This window comes from Vipera berus (genome assembly GCF_964194415.1).
Source record: "Vipera berus genome assembly, chromosome: Z".
Lineage (NCBI taxonomy): Eukaryota > Metazoa > Chordata > Lepidosauria > Squamata > Viperidae > Vipera > Vipera berus.
Genome location: NC_138205.1, coordinates 93,354,638 through 93,373,969, shown reverse-complemented (window position 1 = coordinate 93,373,969; position 19,332 = coordinate 93,354,638). Strand labels below are relative to the sequence as shown.

General features: G+C 38.0%; 1 protein-coding gene across 1 annotated transcript in view; it reads right to left on the bottom strand.

Annotated features, from left to right (window-relative positions):
- Window positions 1-458: 458 nt before the first annotated feature.
- GSDME (gasdermin E) overlaps window positions 459-19,332 on the bottom strand; it is a 30,717-nt gene continuing 11,843 nt past the window's right edge. Inside the window, exons 5-9 of the mRNA XM_081345674.1 lie at window positions 12,996-13,181; window positions 9,105-9,232; window positions 8,255-8,432; window positions 5,231-5,304; window positions 459-1,037 (exon numbers count right to left, since the gene is read on the bottom strand). Coding sequence (XP_081201800.1) covers window positions 798-1,037; window positions 5,231-5,304; window positions 8,255-8,432; window positions 9,105-9,232; window positions 12,996-13,181 — 806 coding nt within the window. The 3' untranslated portion in view covers window positions 459-797. The remainder of the gene's footprint in view (window positions 1,038-5,230; window positions 5,305-8,254; window positions 8,433-9,104; window positions 9,233-12,995; window positions 13,182-19,332) is intronic.

The following is a 19,332-nucleotide window of genomic DNA, read 5'->3' as shown; positions in this document are numbered from 1 at the left end:
TTAGAATATCCTCTAGTTTATAAAGAAAAGAAGATTAATACTAAAGCACAATAACTAATACAACGAACCCCTTTACAGCTTTAATTGAGACTGAAAACTCCAGTGCTAAATGAAGCAGTTGCTAAGTGGACCTTGCTGTCTAGTATGCATCAAAAGCAATGCAACTGTGTCACAATCTAGGATTGGAGCCATTCTCTTGAAATCCCTTTCTCTCCAATCCTTCCAGTCAGATAGAAGTGGGGGGGGGGAGAAAAAATGTAATTTCTGCAGGCAATCTCTTCTTTGCCTGATCCTACCCTGCTGCCAGTGCTATCACAATGCTTGCTTTTGATATGTAGAACAGCAAATGGCTTGCTTTGTTGAAATCTCTTTCTCTCCAATCTCTATGGGGAGGGGGGGTTGCGGAAGAGGGAAAAAAGACAGTACATACTGACGTAATGGAATTCATATGGCTGAGGGATGCTGTGAAGGTAGTGAATGGCAGTAAATGAGCCATAAAATTACTTTTTTCAGCACTAACTTTGAATGGTTGTTGAATAAATCGCTGAAAAGTAAGGACATGTATTTTTTCTAAACTTTAAAGTAATACAGGAATGTTAAACATCTCACCAAGTATCCCTGCATGGCTTTTTATATTTGGATCTTTTCATTCATATAATTAATTTAGGCATTCGCCTTGCTCCAATAACACAGCCCATTGGCACATATTTCAATTGCATACACAAATCTAGTGGGTTCATCACTAAGAGGCATTAAACAGAGACCGTTGTAGTATTAAAACTATTCAAACAGCTTCATCAGTTCTTGTCTTTTTCATAGCCTAATGCATGGAGGCCATTCAATGCTATATATAGAACAACTGGGGAAAAATTGGATTTTTTCATGGTTGCAGCTTTGATGGAAGAGTCTGTCATTTCAAGGTTAATGTTTGATAAAGCAAATAGCCTCTGTGCTATCCGAAACCTTCCTGGGTCAGCAAGTGGAGCCAGTATGGCATCTGCAAGTTTCACTGTACCATCTTCTGAGGTCATATTAGGCTGCTCAGAGACAGAAAGGCATTGATTAAAAGCATTTCCACAATAGTACAATTTTTCAATAATGAAGTACATTACATTATATAATCCAATTTATTGTGAAAAGGAACAAGATAGATAGATAGATAGATAGATAGATAGATAGATAGATAGATAGATAGATAGATAGATAGATAGATAGATTAGAGATAGAGATAGAGATAGTTATGTATGTGTGCATCTGCATGTTTGAGGGCTGGATAAATCCTGATTCAGATTTGGGATTTGAAGAGGCATGATTTGAGAACAGATTCAAATGAACCTGCTTTGTGGTTCCATTTAGAGGAAATGCTCATAGGTTACCTAAATGCTCACAGGATATTCGTTTTTTGCAGCATGATATGAAATGGAATGTAGAACTACTAGAGAACAATCCTGCCAAGGTTCAGCTAGGTATCTCTAAGGGTTTCATCATAATGGCTTTTGAAATAGAGGAAAGAACAGACCATCAGTCTCCAAATTGTCTAGCAAAAAGCCTAGTATCTCAACTAGTATCTCTAGTAAAGCACTGAAGCAATGCTAAAAATGTCCGGGATCTTTAAAATGTTCACAAACAGCTAATAAAGCAAGTACTTATTTTTTGTCTTGTTTTCTGTGAGCGTCCAGGCTTGGTATGATAATGATACTGAAAAATGACCACAGATCTATCTTTGTGATAATGTTTCCTGCCTCTGATTGCCAAGTTCTCTGGGGTGCCAGGAAGATAGACACTACTAGTTGACAAGCTTGATTCCCTCCTAATAGGGCCCCTTTATCATTGTTAAAGGGACGCGGTGGCTCAGTGGGTTAGGACGCTGAGCTTGTCGATCAGAAGGTCGGCAGTTTGGCGGGTCGAATCCCGAGTGCCGCGTAACAGAATGAGCGCCTGTTACTCGTCCCAGCTTCTGCCCACCTAGCAGTTCGAAAGCACGTAAAAATGCAAGTAGAAAAATAGGGACCACTACGGTGGGAAGGTAACAGCGTTCCGTGCGCCTTTGGCATCTAGTCATGCCGGCCACATGACCACGGAGACGTCCTCGGACAAACGCTGGCTCTTCGGCTTTGAAACGGAGATGAGCACCGGCCCCTAGAGTCGGAAACGACTAGCACGCATGTGCGGGGGAACCTTTACCTTTACCTTTATCATTGTTACAGTTCACTCTGAGCTGGCAATTCTCCACGTTGACAGAGATTATCTAATACAGTGAGACCCAATGCCACAGAATAGTATGGTACACAGAAAAATACATTTATAAACCCTGTTCTAAAAACACTAAATGTTTCAGTGAGACAGGCATCATTTAATCATTACTGAGAAGTCAAAGTCTCTAACATCAATTTTAAATATCAGTTTTCATTAAAATCTGTGTTAGTCGCACAATGGGATAAATAGGATAGCACACTCCATTAACACAAGAGAGACTAAAATTGAGATCCAGTGTAGCCTTATTTTTAAAAAATGAGAAATGAATGAAAACAATGTTAGGCTTGGACCTGCAAAAGAACTCTTATAGACACAGAAATTACTATTGGCTACCGTAGTTTCCGGCGTATAAGACTACTTTTTAACCCATGAAAATCTTCTCAAAAGTCAGGGGTCGTCTTATACGCCGGGTGCTGAAAATTTAGGGACAGGGCTGGCTGGAAAACCTGGAGCGGATCTCCCATTTAGTCTGCACAGGGAAAGCGGGACCAATTGGAGAAGAAGCTGCAGTCTGTGATTTTTTACAGGCTGGGGTCTGGGCGTCTTTCCTTCTAAAGTTGAAGAGCAGCTGTAGTATATCCCAACTTGAAAGGCAGGTGGGGAAGGCAGCAGCCAGAGCGGCGGCTTAGCTCTAAGGACACATTTGACTCAGGAACTGGGCGGGCTGGCTGGAAAACCTGGAGCGGATCTCCCATTTGGTCTTTTTTTTTAAAAAAAAATCCCATTTATATCCTGCCCTTCTCCGAAGACTCAGGGTGGCTTACAATTTAAAGCACAAATCAATGTGCTTAGCAATAGCCTTCATTCTGTGTATATGCCTGTTTATTAGGGCTTTCACCCCCCCCCCCAAGCAGCATTATTACAAAGTCAGCTTATTGCCCCCAACAATCTGGGTCCTCATTTTACCTACCTTGGGAGGATGGAAAGCTGAGTCAACCTTGAGCCTGGTGGGATGCGAACCTGCACTAATTGCAGGCAGCTGGTGTTACTTAAGGCTCTGCGCAGGGAAAGCTTTAGCGTGAATTAGAAAAAGTGAAAAAGTGAATTAGGAAAATAGGGAACGGTTGCTGGAATTGGGTATGTGTAGCTTAACGAAGAGAAGGGTGAGGGGTGACATGATAGCAGTGATCCAATATCTCAGGGGCTGCCACAAAGCAGAGGGAGCCAAGCTATTCTCCAAAGCACCTGAAAGCAGGACAAGAAGCAATGGATGGAAACTAGTCAAGGAGAGAAGCAACCTAGAACTAAGGAGAAACTTCCTGACAGTTAGAACAATTAACCAGTGGAACAACCTGCCTCCAGAAGTGGTGAATGCTCCAACACTGGAAGTTTTTAAGAAGAGACTGGACAGCCATTTGTCTGAAATGGTATAGGGTTTCCTGCCTTAGCAGGGGGTTGGACTAGATGACCTCCAAGGTCCCCTCCAACTTCTTCTTCTTCTTCTTCTTCTTCTTCTTCATATTATTATTATTATTATTATTATTATTATTATTATTATTATTATTATTATTATTATTATTATTATAGTTTAATCCACTTGCACTGTTTTATGTTTACATGTTTGATGACAAACAGCCTTATGTTTATAAGTGACAGTTTTCCTACTAAGCACCTGCATGTCATAAGCATTTGAATTAAAATTACCATATTAAAATCAAATCTGATGTTTTTTTAATTTTTATTTGGTGTGCGTTGGAAGAGGGGTAGTCTTATACGGCGAGTATAGCCCAAATCCTATAATTTAACAGGAAATGTAGGGGGTCGTTTTATATGCCCAGTCGTCTTATACGCCGGAAAATACGGTAGTTAGATCGACAGAGAGACCATCATACCATTGCACCTCATATCTCAGCACACTACTGTTTTTTATCTGTAGCATCCCAGAAGTAATAAAAAAGACATTCTATCTATGTTGCATTTTGAAACATTACACACCGCTTTGAATCAGATCATTGCTCAGCTGGACCTTTGGCTTCAAGGGGGTAATTTTATCAAACTCACTTCTGCACTGCTGTGAAATAGGCAGGGTACTGAAACTTTTCTATCTTATAGTCATTTTGATGATGAATATTGATGATATATTAACAAATTTATGAAAATAAAGATTAAAATGAATTCATAATACTTCAAAAAAGCTGATAACAGCACAAGAGCATAATTATAGCAAAACCATTACCAATAACACATTAAAATGGGCAAGCAAAAGCAGAAATAAGCATTCATACTTCCAAAAGGTGATACAAAAACTTATCCATATCGAACTGCTGCTGAACATATTCCTATCAATAGTCAGCATGTAAGATGTTGTCATGCATATCTTTCTCCCATATATACATATATCCGTGTGTGTGTGTGTGTGTTTAAAATGAGCAAATTATGAAGTGTAAATTTGTGCAGGTGACAGCAACAAATGAATAAAAAATGTAGTTGTGATAAATACTTTTATTAAGCAATTGTTAATTCCCACTGTCTTATTTAATTGAATGTTCTGTATTATATAGTTCTATATTACAAGTTGTATTCTGTAGGTCTTATTAAACTTTACTTAATCTGAATCACTGATCTATAAGTAATAAAGAATTTGAATTTGAAAAAAATCTATGTCATTTGAAAAAAGTGTGTTTTTTTAGTGTAAGAAACAGACCAAATGTTGACTGTTGTTTTTCAGGTATCAGATTATTGTTTGAAGTACTGTAATTAAGACAAGATATAAAATCAGTGATTGCTTTTTATTCGGTGTTGTACTGATTTTTCTTATCTTTCCTGCTGTAGATTGCCTTAGGAACGTGCTGTTGAAGGATAATGTGTATGACATTACAATACTATTTCCATTTAGTGTTAGCTAATTTCTTAAGCTGAATGGAATATATGTTCCAAAAGGGCTAGAAGAGATATTGCCATGAATAAGTATCACTAGGAACCAGCTACTGTTGCTACTTTTAACACATTTCCAACTTAAATTGACAGGACTTACCAAGCAACACAGTGTATGGACAAGCTGGAGGTCACAGCAGGCTAGCAGCAGTACTAGGGAATAACTTGACAGTTCTGAAGAAAGGAAATAAAGATTAAAAAACAAAAACTTTTAAATATATAAAAGAAACATTCCTGCTGAGCACTGAGTCATGGATCTCTGGAAACTTTACTGAATAAACTCAAGAAAGTAGGGCAGTATGTTCTCCAAGTCCACATAGGATCTAGAATCTATCAATATAGAACAATTGTTGTTCTTAAAAGGGAATGTCTTGAGAATCGTATGTTGTCACGCAGAAAAGAATATTTCTGTAGTTTGGTGAACCACACAATTGAATCTTGTCTTTAAACTGCTATCGTTCAGACAATCTACAATTAATTCTTGCATTTAAAAGGTTTGACAAGTAAAAAGCAAGTTTTCACTAGTGAAAAACAAGTATATGATGAAGACTTCAAGAAGAAGAGGGTAACAAAGGATCAAAAACAAGACCTTCAGATATCTTTAGGGAAAAATTAGAAAAATAATTTTTCACCTCCCAGTACTGAATGATTCTGTAGGAGCACGCATTGGTTGAGCAATAAGGTAGGCAGGCAAAAAAAAAAAAAAAACAGTGGAAGAAACGTAATGCAAGATAGGATCAAGACAAAAGTGTAATCAACCATATCCAAGAGAAAAATATGAAATAAAAAATCCGTTTATTTTATTTATTTTATTTTAATTCCATTTATATCCCGCCCTTCTCCGAAGACTCAGGGCGGCTTACAAACTTAGCAGTAGCCTTCATTCTATGTATATGCCTGCTTATTAGGGCTTTCACACACACCCCAAGCGGCATTATTACAAAGTCAGCTTAATTGCCCCCAACAATCTGGGTCCTCATTTTACCTACCTCGGAAGGATGGAAGGCTGAGTCAACCTTTTGTTTAGCAACAAAAACAACCTGAGATTATAAAAAATGTAGTTTCATTTCAAAGAGCTTTATCGGTCCAATCTGACCTGTCACAAGATCAATACTTCAACATAGAGAAAGAGTTTTCCCCAAAAAAACCTCCATGACATCAAAGACCGATTAGAGCAATAATTCACAAACAGTAGTATAAAGGCTGGGCTCTAAGTAAGATCTAAAGTAAATCATTGCAACGTTAAGTCTGTGGGGTTAAGTCTTTGAAGACCTAGGTGACAAATATAATAACATAATCTTTGCAAATATATCAATGTCATTCTTGGAAAAAGTGAGGGTTTCTATAATGGTGGGATTTAAGTTCTTTGACAAGGGTGATTAGTTCTAAGACTCTAGCAAAAGATCCAAGAATATAGTCTCTACTTTATCACTGAACCAGGAGTCAGTGATCTGAACAGAGATTGAAGAAATGATAAAGATGATCTTAGTAAGACAGAAATTAAATACTAAGCATATGTAAAGCTAGGATGAGTCACAAAGATATCTAGCGAATGTAATGTAAAATGTAAAAAAAAGATGAATTTTGTTTAACAACGGCCCTTTTGTTTAGAGATACTGAGTTTCAAATGACAGTGACCTGAAAGTTGTTCACCTGAGATTATTAAAAATAATATTTAATTAATAAGTACGCATGTCTAGTCAGCATTCTTTTCCTTTGTTTAGTTCGATTTCTTTCTAAATTATTAGTTTTAAGACAAACTCTGAAACACTGAAATTTATACCACTGACATAAAATATTGAACCCTTCTTGTTTTTTTCTTAGCAGCAATAAATAAACTTGGCACACAAGGCAAATAATATATATTGAACCCTTCTTGTTGTTGTTTTCTTAGCAGCAATAAATAAACTTGGCACACCAGGCAAATAATATAAACCATGTGAATCCAAATGAGAAAGCCATCATTCAAAGTTGTTGTTGTTAGTTGCGAAGTCGTGTCCGACCCATCGCGACCCTATGGACAACGTTCCTCCAGGCCTTCCTGTCCTCTACCATCTTCTGGAGTCCATCTAGGCTCACACCTACTGCTTCAGTGACTCCATCCAGCCACCTCATTCTCTGTCGTCCCCTTCTTCTCTTGCCCTCAATCTTTCCCAGCATTAGGCTCTTCTCCAGTGAGTCCTTCCTTCTCATTAGGTGGCCAAAGTATTTGAGTTTTAGCTTCAGGATCTGGCCTTCTAAAGAGCAGTCAGGGTTGATCTCCTCTAGGACTGACCGGTTTGATCGTCTTGCAGTCCAAGAAACTCGCAGGAGTCTTCTCCAGCACCATTCAAAGTTAGTTGAGGTTAAATAATTCCTATGTAGAAGCTAGGGAAATAACCTTGAAGCAAATTTTTGGCAACCCTTTATGTAAATAATGTGAGGAGGACAGAAACATTCCTTAAGTCTGTGGAAATATCAGAAAGACACTCAGAATGGCTCCTCCCTGATTCATAAGAGGAATGGGAGAAACAGTCAGACTTAGCAAGATTTTGTTATAGCTTATCTCAATAAAGCCTTGGTGGAGCAGTGGGCTCATGCCTCCTTAAGTAACACCAGCTGCCTGCAATTAGTGCAGGTTCGCATCCCACCAGGCTCAAGGTTGACTCAGCCTTCCATCCTTCCGAGGTAGGTAAAATGAGGACCCAGATTGTTGGGGGCAATTAAGCTGACTTTGTAATAATGCCGCTTGGGGGTGTGTGTGAAAGCCCTAATAAGCAGGCATATACATAGAATGAAGGCTACTGCTAAGCTTGTAAGCCGCCCTGAGTCTTCGGAGAAGGGCGGGATATAAATGGAATTAAAATAAATAAATAAATAAATAAATAAAGTATAATTCTGGCCTTCCTGTGGAGTGTGTTTCCTAATCAGGCCCACCTTGGAGGATTGACATCTAAGAACCCTGCATTTAGTTCTGCCTTCCTTTATGCTTTATGCATCAAGGATTTCCTTTACATTCACAAACTGAATTTACAAAGTTTTTTTCCCTCTGCACACATGACACAATCAGTCTGAAACAGCAAACCCTACCTGCTCTGGACAAAAATTAATTTTAGAAGAAAACTGCTTATTTGTTTTTTTGTACCTGCCAATGCACTGAGGAGGAAATGAGCAGCTAGGAAAAGCTCCTTGTGAAACTGCTTTTTGTTCTGTAAATGTACACCCACAAGCTGCAGAAATTCTTCTAAACATGGTTTCTCTGGTGACTTTAATTCCTCCATTGCTATGATGCCTGGACTCCCCTCAGAATATATACTGTCCAGCTGCATAAACAAAATAAAAAGGGAACAGACACAGTGGGCATATTTAATCATATTCAGAATAAAGTTAATCAGACCAAGTTTGACTTCTGATTGCCTCGACACATCTATTATATTTCTTTGACAACAATATGGAAATGGTTTTTTACTGCATTTTGTAAAAAACTTGTACCTTGAAGCCTTGGAAATTATTGAGAATTTCCTATGCAAATGTTAAGCAATGTTAAGCAACTCTGCTTAACTTGTTCTGAGATCATCCAAGGTTGGGTACGTGATGCTACTTGCTGTGATCCAGAAAAAAATGATGCTCAAATCAGTCAAGACCAATAAAAATTCCACTGATTACATATTATGTGAAAACCTGACTCCTTTAAACATTAACTCTATAATGCTGGGAAGTGTGGAAAAAAGAAAAACAGGATCAATAACAGGAAGGTGGATGCCTTCAGGTATAACAATAATGGAAATACTGAAGGATCAGATTGAAGATAGATCATCATGAAGACAATCCATCTATTAATCACTAAGATAACACTGATTTATAACTATCATAATTATAAATATTTAATTAGAAACATACAGATTACAGCAATGAGAACTGTTTGCATTTCTTCATAAAGAACAAGCTTTTAAAAATAAGGAAAATTGCATGTATGATTAGGAAATAAAAATTACCACATTTTCTAGTTGCATCACTGTTTCTTCATGAAGCAAAAGGTCACAAACTATTTTGTATAAAGCTCTCTGCTTTTCTTCTGATAGATTCATAAAAGGTTGGAAATGGGTCTTTAATTGGAGGATATCTGAAAACATATTATACATGCATACATATGTAATCATTAAATAGAATTAAGTTGGAGAAGCTATTCCTAACAATTCTGAATGCAACATACATTCATTTCATTTAAAAGTGTGTGTGTGTGTGTGTTTCTGTGTGTGCATGTTGGAAGTATAAGGCATCATATGTGTTAGCATTTTTATGGAGGGATTTTTTTTTACAAAACTGACCATTTTTATCCTGACTCAAATTTTGAAAATTCATCCTATGATTTCATCAAAGAGGAAATTTGTGCATACATAGTGTTAAAGAGAAAATTAGAACTCAAATGAAATACATTTCTTTAATAGTCTGAATGTTGCCATGTGCTAGGTTCCTGCTTCATGCAAAGATGTAAAATGGCTTTGACATATCACATGAACCCAATCAATCTTGGTTTAGTCAGTAAATCATTGTTAACAAACTATAATTTATCGTATGATACAGTTCATTATTTCTTCTCCACCCTCTTGAGGCATGCCTGCAGTCCCTAGCCTTGGACTCCATCCATTTAATAATTGTAATAAAGAGTGCTGGGATTGTGGCTGTTGCATGAGGGTTATTGAGATATCATGTGACATCTTGCTTAATGGCCAATTCACTCAACAAACAAGTTTGTGATCCCAATTATAAGTTGAGTACTTGTCTGTCTTGAAGCAATAAATTAAAAAACTGTTGTCCGCAACTGTTTTTACTGGGCATTATTATTGATACTACTGTTGTGGACACTAAGCTGATGTTGAACTTAATTACAGCAGTGAGACTTTTAGTAGCGCAATATTGGAAGAAGGAAGAACTGCCGACTATAGAAGAATGGACTTTAAAAGTTTCCAATCTGGCGGAAATGGCAAAGATCTCAGCGTACTTGAAAGACTAGTCGCAACAGAGATATATTATGGAGTGGAGAAGATGGATTGATTATATCCAGAATAAAAAGTTTCATCTAGCATTTGAATAAGTATTGATGTGATATTTAAATTGCTTGTAGTTATTTTATAAGAGTTAAAGTGCGATAGATTTAATATTTTATTGTTGTTTGCATAAGGTAGACTATGATTGTTTGTATATTTATACCCTGTATTGAGCTCTGGGAAGTCGGGGAGGGGGGAGGGGGAGGGGAGGGAGGTGTTGGGGAGGGTTGGGGAGAGGGGAGGGGGCTGGGAGGGGTTTTGTCTTTTTAAAAAAATGTATTGTAAAACTTTTCAATAAAAAAACCTGCACTTTCATCAGTTGTAAACATTATTGTTTGGAATAGTCTGCAATATGTAAAATCACTAGAGTTGTCTATATCATGGAAAAGAAAAGTTATCTTAAGAAAATATATGAAGTTTAGTACTCTAGAAATAAGCATTGTGCTTTAAAATGCACTGCCAACATGTTTTCATGTCTGTAAGTTAAAGGAATCATATAAATGTATGATTTCTTATTAAATAAATATAAAATTAAACCCTGTTTTATTGGGGGGTTTTGTTTAGTACAAAATTCAGCAAATGCTTTGGAATTGTTTTATGTATTTCACTAGTCACATCATTTAAGTGCTGAAAATGGCTTCAAAATCATTATCTTGTTTTAGGATAAAGAATGTATCTTTTGCTACAGAAGGATGATATATATATATATATATATATATATATATATATATATATATATATATATATATATATATATATATATATATATATATATATATATATATATATATATATATATATATATATATATATATATATATATATATATATATATATATATATATATATATATATATATATATATATATATATATATATATTGGCTAAGAAAATGATACCAGTTTTGACTTGGTCTGAGCCTTCCAACTGAGCAAATGGGTAGTTTTCTAACACAGCAGGAATTACTACTTCTTCCTATTCATCCAAATGAACACTCTCCCCCTTTTCCCTCACTACTGTTATGGTGAAGGGAAAAAATATTTGATTCCCCTGCTGATTTTGTACGTTTGTCCACTAACAAGGAAATGATCAGTCTATAATTTTAATGGTAGGTTTATTTTAACAGTGAAAGACAGAGTAACAACAAACCCCCCCAGAAAAACGCATTTCAAAAAAGTTATACATTGATTTGCATTTTAATGAGTGAAATAAGTATTTGACCACTTCACAAAACATGATTTAGTACTTGGTGGCAAAACCCTTGTTGGCAATCACAGAGGTCAAATGTTTCTTGTACTGTAGTTGGCCACTAGATTTGCACACATCTCAGGAGGGATTTTGTCCCTCTTTGCAGATCCTCTCCAAGTCATTAAGGTTTTGAGGCTGATGTTTGGCAGTTTGAACCTTCAGTTCCCTCCACAGAGGGAACTTTGTTGCCTTGGCCATGTGTTTTGGGTCATTGTCATGCTGGAATACCCATCCATGGGCCATTTTCAATGACCTGGCTGAGGGAAAGAGGTTCTCACCCAAGATTTCACAGTACATGGCCCCGTCCATCATCCCTTTGATGCGGTGAAGTTGACCTGTCCCCTTATCAGAAAAACACCTCCAAAGCATAATGCTTCCATCTCCATGTTTGATGGTGGGAATGGGGTCATAGGCTGCATTCCTCCTTCTTCAAACATAGTGAGTTGAGTTGATGCCAAAGAGCTCAATTTTGGTCTCATCTGACCATAACACTTTCACCCAGTTCTCCTCTGAATCATTCAGATGTTCATTGGCAAACTTCAGATGGGCCTGTACATGTGTTTTCTTGAGCAGGGGGACCTTGTGGGCACTGCAGACAGCTCTTTGGTCTTGGCCATGGTGGAGTTTGGAATCTGATTGATTGCTTCTGTGGACAGGTGTCTTTTCTACAGGTAACAAGCTGAGATTAGGAGCACTTCTTTTAAGAGAGTGCTCCTAATTTCAGCTCGTTACCTATATAAAAGGCACTTGGGAGCCAGACATCTTGCTGATTGATAGGGGATCAAATAATTATTTCACACATTAAAATGCAAATCAATGGATAACTTTTTTTGAAATGCTTTTTTCTGGACTTTTTTGTTGTTATTCTGTCTCTCATTGTTAAAATAAACCTACCATTAAAATTATAGACTGATCATTTCTTTGTCAGTGGGTAAATGTACAAAATCAGCAGAGGATCAAATAATTTTTCCCTTCACTGTACATATAAAATTAGCTCTTTGGTTCTGCAGGGCAGAGAACAAGGTTCATTCATAAGTAAGATATATAGCATCAATGTATAAGTATTCCTTTAGTTCTGTATGGTCTGTATCTATAGTTAATCCCACACATAACGTGTTCTTTAAATTTAAATTTTAAAAGGGGGATAAAATATTCTTATGCCACTGATCAGCCTGGAGCAGCCCGGGGCAAGTATGGAAAGCAGTAACTGAAAGTGAAAACTATTGGTATTTTTATTATCTATTAGTTCAAGCACTTAAAGAGATATAAATGCCTAATAAGAGGATAATAAAGACAGCATGGGAAAGAGTGGAGAGGGAACTCATAATAGAGATTGCTTAAACAATACAAAATTACCATGACTTGTAAATATTGTAGCTCTTAGTGTTTACAACTAGTGATATAGTACATTTTGGAAGGAATTAACCCTAACTATTTATAATGCTACAATTACATAAATTGCCTTTACACACATGCACCCAATTCTAGAACTACGTTTCTGAGATCCTCGAAACCACTCGTTAAGCTGAAAAAAAAATTGGTTTAAGCTAGTGTAATGAATAGGAAATGTGAACAAGTTTTTAGTCCTACCTTTGCTTAGAATGCTAAGTGAAGCACCACTTGGAATAGGGTTTTCAGGTCCAGACAATTTCTCATTATCCACAACATCAAAAAGATGAGGGCAGCAAGCATCTTTGAAGGCCAAAGAATGGTAAGATGCTCCCTCCATAGTCATCCTTTCAAAACCACCTTGTTGGTCATGAAGGAGGCATAATTCTACAAAAGGAATGGTTTGGCTATCTTATTCTCAGGTAACTCAGCTCTCAGCTCCTGTTCGATCCCATAATATGAAGAAAAGCAAATAAATTATCTCCTGGTAGTCTAATTAGCATTAAACCATTTTGTTAAACGTGTGAGAGATCTTGCCCATTCATAAAACGTTTATCCAGATGAGCGTAAGAAATCAGAAATCACCTATTAAATAAGAGGAATAAGGGTGTTCCTTGTGATTACCATCAGGCTGTTTTCACTGGTAGATGTGTTCTTCTAGAGTTTACAATAAGGAAATGTCCATCATGCCTCTGGGAAATTAGTTCCATAACATTAAGCAGGCTGGATTTGCAATTTATTTTATTTTATTTTTATTTATTTATTCATTCATTCACTCACGCATACATCTAATTTCTATTGTATAGCGTCCATTTCTCAACAGTGTCTCCAGGTGACAGACAAAGCATTTATATTATAAAATTAATTTATTAATTTAAAATATTAATGTTCATAACTTTCTCACTTTAAACAATGAAACAGAAAGGTTTCTGTGCTTCCTTACACCATGTCAAGACTCTTTCAAAGCTTGAATTAAATGCACTAAAGCTAAAGAACAGAGAACAATTTGCTACTTTAGAACAGATGAGTGAAGTATTCAGTAAAGAAATGTCAAGATCAGTATGTCATTGCAAATTCATGATAGAATATAAACGTAAGTGCTCTATGAACACATGTATACATCTGCACCCTCCTCCTGAATACTGCATCACTGAAGGAGGTGCATAGGTAAGGTATCTTTAAGAGTAAGCAACACATTGCAATTGAATTTATAACTTTGATCTATGTGAAAGCATTCCCATTCCAAATCTTCCTTTCCAGAAACATTAATGCCGATTAAAAAATAAAAAGCCTAGTATGACTTATCACATTTGTGACAATGTCACAAATGTTTTAGTGCCTATGTGACATTGTCCAAGAAAAAAATCATCTCCTTTCCCTACTTCTCTCTTTAACCTATTCATATTATTGTTCCTCTGTATTAATGGGCAAAAACACATTGTGTTTTGAGTTTTTAAGTCAAAAGGCTATATGGACTCTGATTTATAGGACTATTTAGAGCATTCAAAGAACAACATACTCTGTGTGACTGATAAATAAGAGGGAACACTGATACTCCAAAGAAGCAATAAAAAGTAAGTCAAGGCACACATTTGAAAAATATATGAATGTCAAATGCAAGAAGATAATTCAGGAGAGCATGAGAGTTTTACTATAATTGTTGAGAAAATGTTTTACTGCTCAAACTGTAAAAGGAAATTTGAAATCTGAATAGTGATGATATAGCTAAGTATGCCAAGAATATTATTCTAGTATAAAAGAGATGCTGCTACAAGTATTTATCAAGATTTAGAGATAGCATTCATCCTGATATTAGATTAGGAGCTTCCATGATATCCAGTTAGAAAATCAATAACTGAGTAAGAAAAAAAAAACTTATTACACTGTGACTGTGATAACTTACAACTTACCGTATATACTTGAGTATAAGCCGACTCGAGTATAAGCCGAGACCCCTAATTTTACCCCCCAAAACTGGAAAAAGTTATTGACTCGAGTATAAGCCGAGGCTGGGAAATGCAGCAGCTGGAGGCTGGATCCCCCGAAAGACGTCTCTGCTGAGATGAGAGAACGGGGTGGCAAGCCGCCGAGAGAATGGGGCGGTGGAGTGCTCCGCCGAGAGAATGGGGCGGCTTGCTGTTCTCTCGGTGCAGCACCGCAGAGGCTGGATCTCGCGAAAGAAGTCTCCGCTGAGCGAGAGAATGAGGCGTCTCAGCGCCCATTTTCTCGGCGAAGACTTCTTTCGGGGGATGCAGCTTCTGCCGCCCCTTTCTCTCAGCTGCCCAGTGGAACAGCTTGCCACCAGAAATCAAGAGTGCTCCATCACTGGAGGTTTTTAAGAAGAGACTGGACATTCACCTGTCTGAGATGGTATCGGTCAGTGGTGGCAAAACTTTTAGAGACCGAGTGCCCAAACCGCAAGCCAAAACCCACTTGTTTATCACAAAGTGCCAAGGCAGCATCGGCATTCTGGTGCCCTCGGGGGAGGGGACAGGGAGGCGCCTCTGAGTGCCGCCTCTGGCACGAAGAAAAGGGGGAGCAAAAAATGGGCCACCGTACCGCAAGGCACAAAAACGCCAAACGCCGCGCCGCAGGGTGCAGATACAAGGCACCGCACCACGTGAGAACGGGGCTGGGCTAGTGAGTATCACGCAGGCGCTAGCCCCGCCCCCTTTGCAGCATGTGCCTGCTCGTGGCCCCGTGCGCGCATGCACGCATGTAAAATGCTTCCCCCTCCCTTTTCTTTCAGTCCACCAACCGACAAGGACCTGCTGCTGGCAGCAGTGGTGGCGCACGTGCCAACAGAGAGGGCTCTGAGTGCCACCTCTGGCAGGCGTACCATAGGTTCACCACCACTGGTATAGGTCCTCCTGCTTGAGCAAGGGGCTGGACTAGAAGACCTCCAAGGTCCCTTACAGCTCTATTCTATTCTATTCTATTCTATTCTATTCTATTCTATTCTATTCTATTCTATTCTATTCTATTCTATTCTATTCTATTCTATTCACTTTCTATATTTCTATTCTATTCTATTCTATTCTATTCTATTCTATTCTATTCTATTCTATTCTATTCTATTCCATTCACTTTCTATATTTGTATTCTATTCTATTCTATTCTATTCTATTCTATTCTATTCTATTCTATTCACTTTCTATATTTCTATTCTATTCTATTCTATTCTATTCACTTTCTATATTTCTATTCTATTCTATTCTATTCTATTCTATTCTATTCTATTCTATTCTATTCTATTCACTTTCTATATTTCTATTCTATTCTATTCTATTCCATTCACTTTCTATATTTCTATTCTTTCTATTCTATTCTATTCTATTCTATTCTATTCTATTCTATTCTATTCACTTTCTATATTTCTATTCTATTCTATTCTATTCTATTCTATTCTATTATTACCATTTTCTATTCTATTCTATTCTATTCTATTCTATTCTATTCTATTCTATTCTATTCTATTCTATTCTATTCTATTCTATTCACTTTCCATATTTCTATTCTATTCTATTCCATTCACTTTCCATATTTCTATTCTATTCTATTCTATTCTATTCTATTCTATTCTATTCTATTCTATTCTATTCTATTCTATTCTATTCTATTCTATTCTATTCTATTCTATTCTATTCTATTCTATTCTATTCTAATTCTATTCTGTTCTGTTCTGTTCTATGTTCTGTTCCAATCCATTCCATATTTTCTATTCCATTCTGTTCCACTGTCAGAGCCCATCGGAGGCAACCCAGTCAGCCCACACAGGAGTTACACTAAGGCTACGCAGCCTCTCCTCTCAACCTGAACCCCTCCTTACCTTTCCTTTTATCTGCATCCTATTTTTAACTGCCGGCTCTGCCCTGCCCTATTTTGTCCTTGAGCACTCGTGAGCTCATCAAGAACAGAAGGTAACCGTGGGGGGAAAGGCAGGGCAAGATCTGCAAGATCCCCATTTGCATTTGACTTTGCCATCCCATCTGGTTCGAGATAACACACCACACACACACACACACAGAGAGAGAGAGAGAGAGGGAGAGAGAGAGAGAGAGAGAGAGAGACACGCACACCTCAGCAAAAAAGAAAGAAAGAAAAAGAAGTAGTAGAAGAGGCAGAGAGCCCCTGTGGGTAGGAGTGAGGATGGGGAGAAACAGCAAGAAGACCGGGTGGGGTGGGGTGGGTTAATCACTAAACCTTCCAGTGTTTAACCAAAGCAGCTTTTGCATTTGTCAAGCTCTGCTAGCAGGGCACTGGACGGGCCTGGCGGAGCTGCTGAAGGTGAACGGGAGAAGGTGAGTCTTCGCCGAGAAAATCTCAGCGCCCATTTTCTCGGCGAAGACTTCTTTCGGGGGATCCAGCCTCTGTCACCCCCGAAACAAGTCTCCGCTGAGACGAGAGAACGAGGCGTTGGAGCGCTCCGCGAAGTATGGGGCGGAGAAGCTTGCCGCCCATTCTCTCAGCGGCGAAGACTTCTTTCGGGGGATCCAGCCTCTGTCGCCCCCTTCTCTCAGCTGCCCAGCTGAGAGAAGGGGGTGACAGAGGCTGGATCCCCCGAAACAAGTCTCCGCTGAGACGAGAGAACGAGGCGTTGGAGCGCTCCGCGAAGTATGGGGCGGGGAAGCTTGCCGCCCATTCTCTCAGCGGCGAAGACTTCTTTCGGGGGATCCAGCCTCTGTCGCCCCCTTCTCTCAGCTGCCCAGCTGAGAGAAGGGGGTGACAGAGGCTGCATCCCCCAAAAGAAGTCTTCGCCGAGAAAATGGGTGGCAAGCTTCCACCGCCCCATTCTCTCAGCGGAGGCTTGCAGAGGTGGCGGCGGAGCTGCGCGCGCAGTTCTCCAAACTGCCGCAGCCCGTTTGGAGAGCTGCTGCCTTCGTCCATGTTTGATGAAAGCAGCAGCTCTCCAAACTGGGGGGTGGAAGTTCTTTTTTTTTTGTTCACTGGAGTATAAGCCGAAGTGGATTTTTCAGCCCAAAAAGTGGGCTGAAAAATTCGGCTTATACTCAAGTATATACGGTATATGATTAAATAAAGAATGCAGTACAGCACTCTAATATTGAATTTTTAAACAGGTATTTTTTTAAAAAAATGGTCTTCAAAATATCTAACATGATAAAAGGAGTATCAAGGAAGTTGCAAAAGAAAAACAAACTATTTAGATAAGTTTGACCCTAATTTGAATGTGGATATAATTGTGATAAGCAATGAGAAGAATGCTGAAAAATATGTATTGGACATACCAACAAAACTAGTTGATGTTTCATTGCTTAAAATAAATGCACAATAAATTAAAAAAGAGATATGGTAAGTGGACTTTTGCTGATAAGGAAGAATGATGAGACTTTTGGATGTTGTTTTTACTTAAGAGATGAGATATGAGGTAAAGAGTATATATTGTATCCGAAAGGTTTAAAAGAGCAATGCTCATCACAGATTCTCAGCTAAGGAAGCCTGTTTGTCTGAGACATGCTTCCGTCATCATGTAGCCAGTATGAAAATATGGAATGCATTAACCTTTCTCACCAAAGCAGTACCTATTTGTCTACTTACATTTGCATGCTTTTGAACTGCTAGGTTGGCAAGAGCTGGGATAAGCAAAATAGAAGCCCGCCCCGTCATTTGGCACTCGGGTCTTAAACCCAGGTTGTTAGCTGACAAGCTAGTGTCTTAACATGCTGATCCATCGCACCACCAATGGTTGTACTGTTGTACCCTGGGAGATGTAATACATTGCAAAAATGGTGGTAATGAAAGGAAAAATTTGCTTTCTATATTTTTTCTTTTTTATTCTTATACTTTTATAGTTTGCATTAATTTTTATTCTAGTTGTATAAAAATTACTTTTAAAAAATGCTGCCTCCTAACTTCACCGAATGTCAATAGAACTCTTAGCACATTGTATGTCACCTATTTTAGGCACAATTACTTGGATGTTTACTGAAGAAATGGATGAAAATATCTAGAATCGCTACAGATGAGAACATCCTTACACTACAGAGTAGAATAGGGTGATCTTTTCATGCAGAGGAAACTACAGCAAACACTTTCAAGATATCTGCTGTATATCCCAAAAGACAAAAAGCAGCCCCATTCCTTTGGAAGTAATGGTGTCCTTGATCACACATGGAAGCTGCAGACTAGTTTAGGAAATGCAAAACAGGCTACGAGACACACACAAATTTATTCTACAAGAAAAAGAATGGCCAAGGGTCTTATGAACAAATGCTGATGGTGCAGGAATATTATTCATAAACTCCTCCTTAAACTGAAGTGCCTGTCTTACTCCGCCTAAGGTAGGCTTAGTCTTGCTGAGCAGAGACGTTGATTTATAAGGTTTCGAAGATAAGATGGCTAAATATTAAAATCCAGCAAACAGAAATTAGAAAAGAAATAGCAATATTGTAAAGGAGAGGAAAAAATAATGTGTAATCATCCTTACCTTTAAATATGGTGTAGGCATAGCTTTGAACACATTAATACATATGCTTTCACTTAATTTTTTAGCAGCATTGCCTGCTCTCAATACTATTAT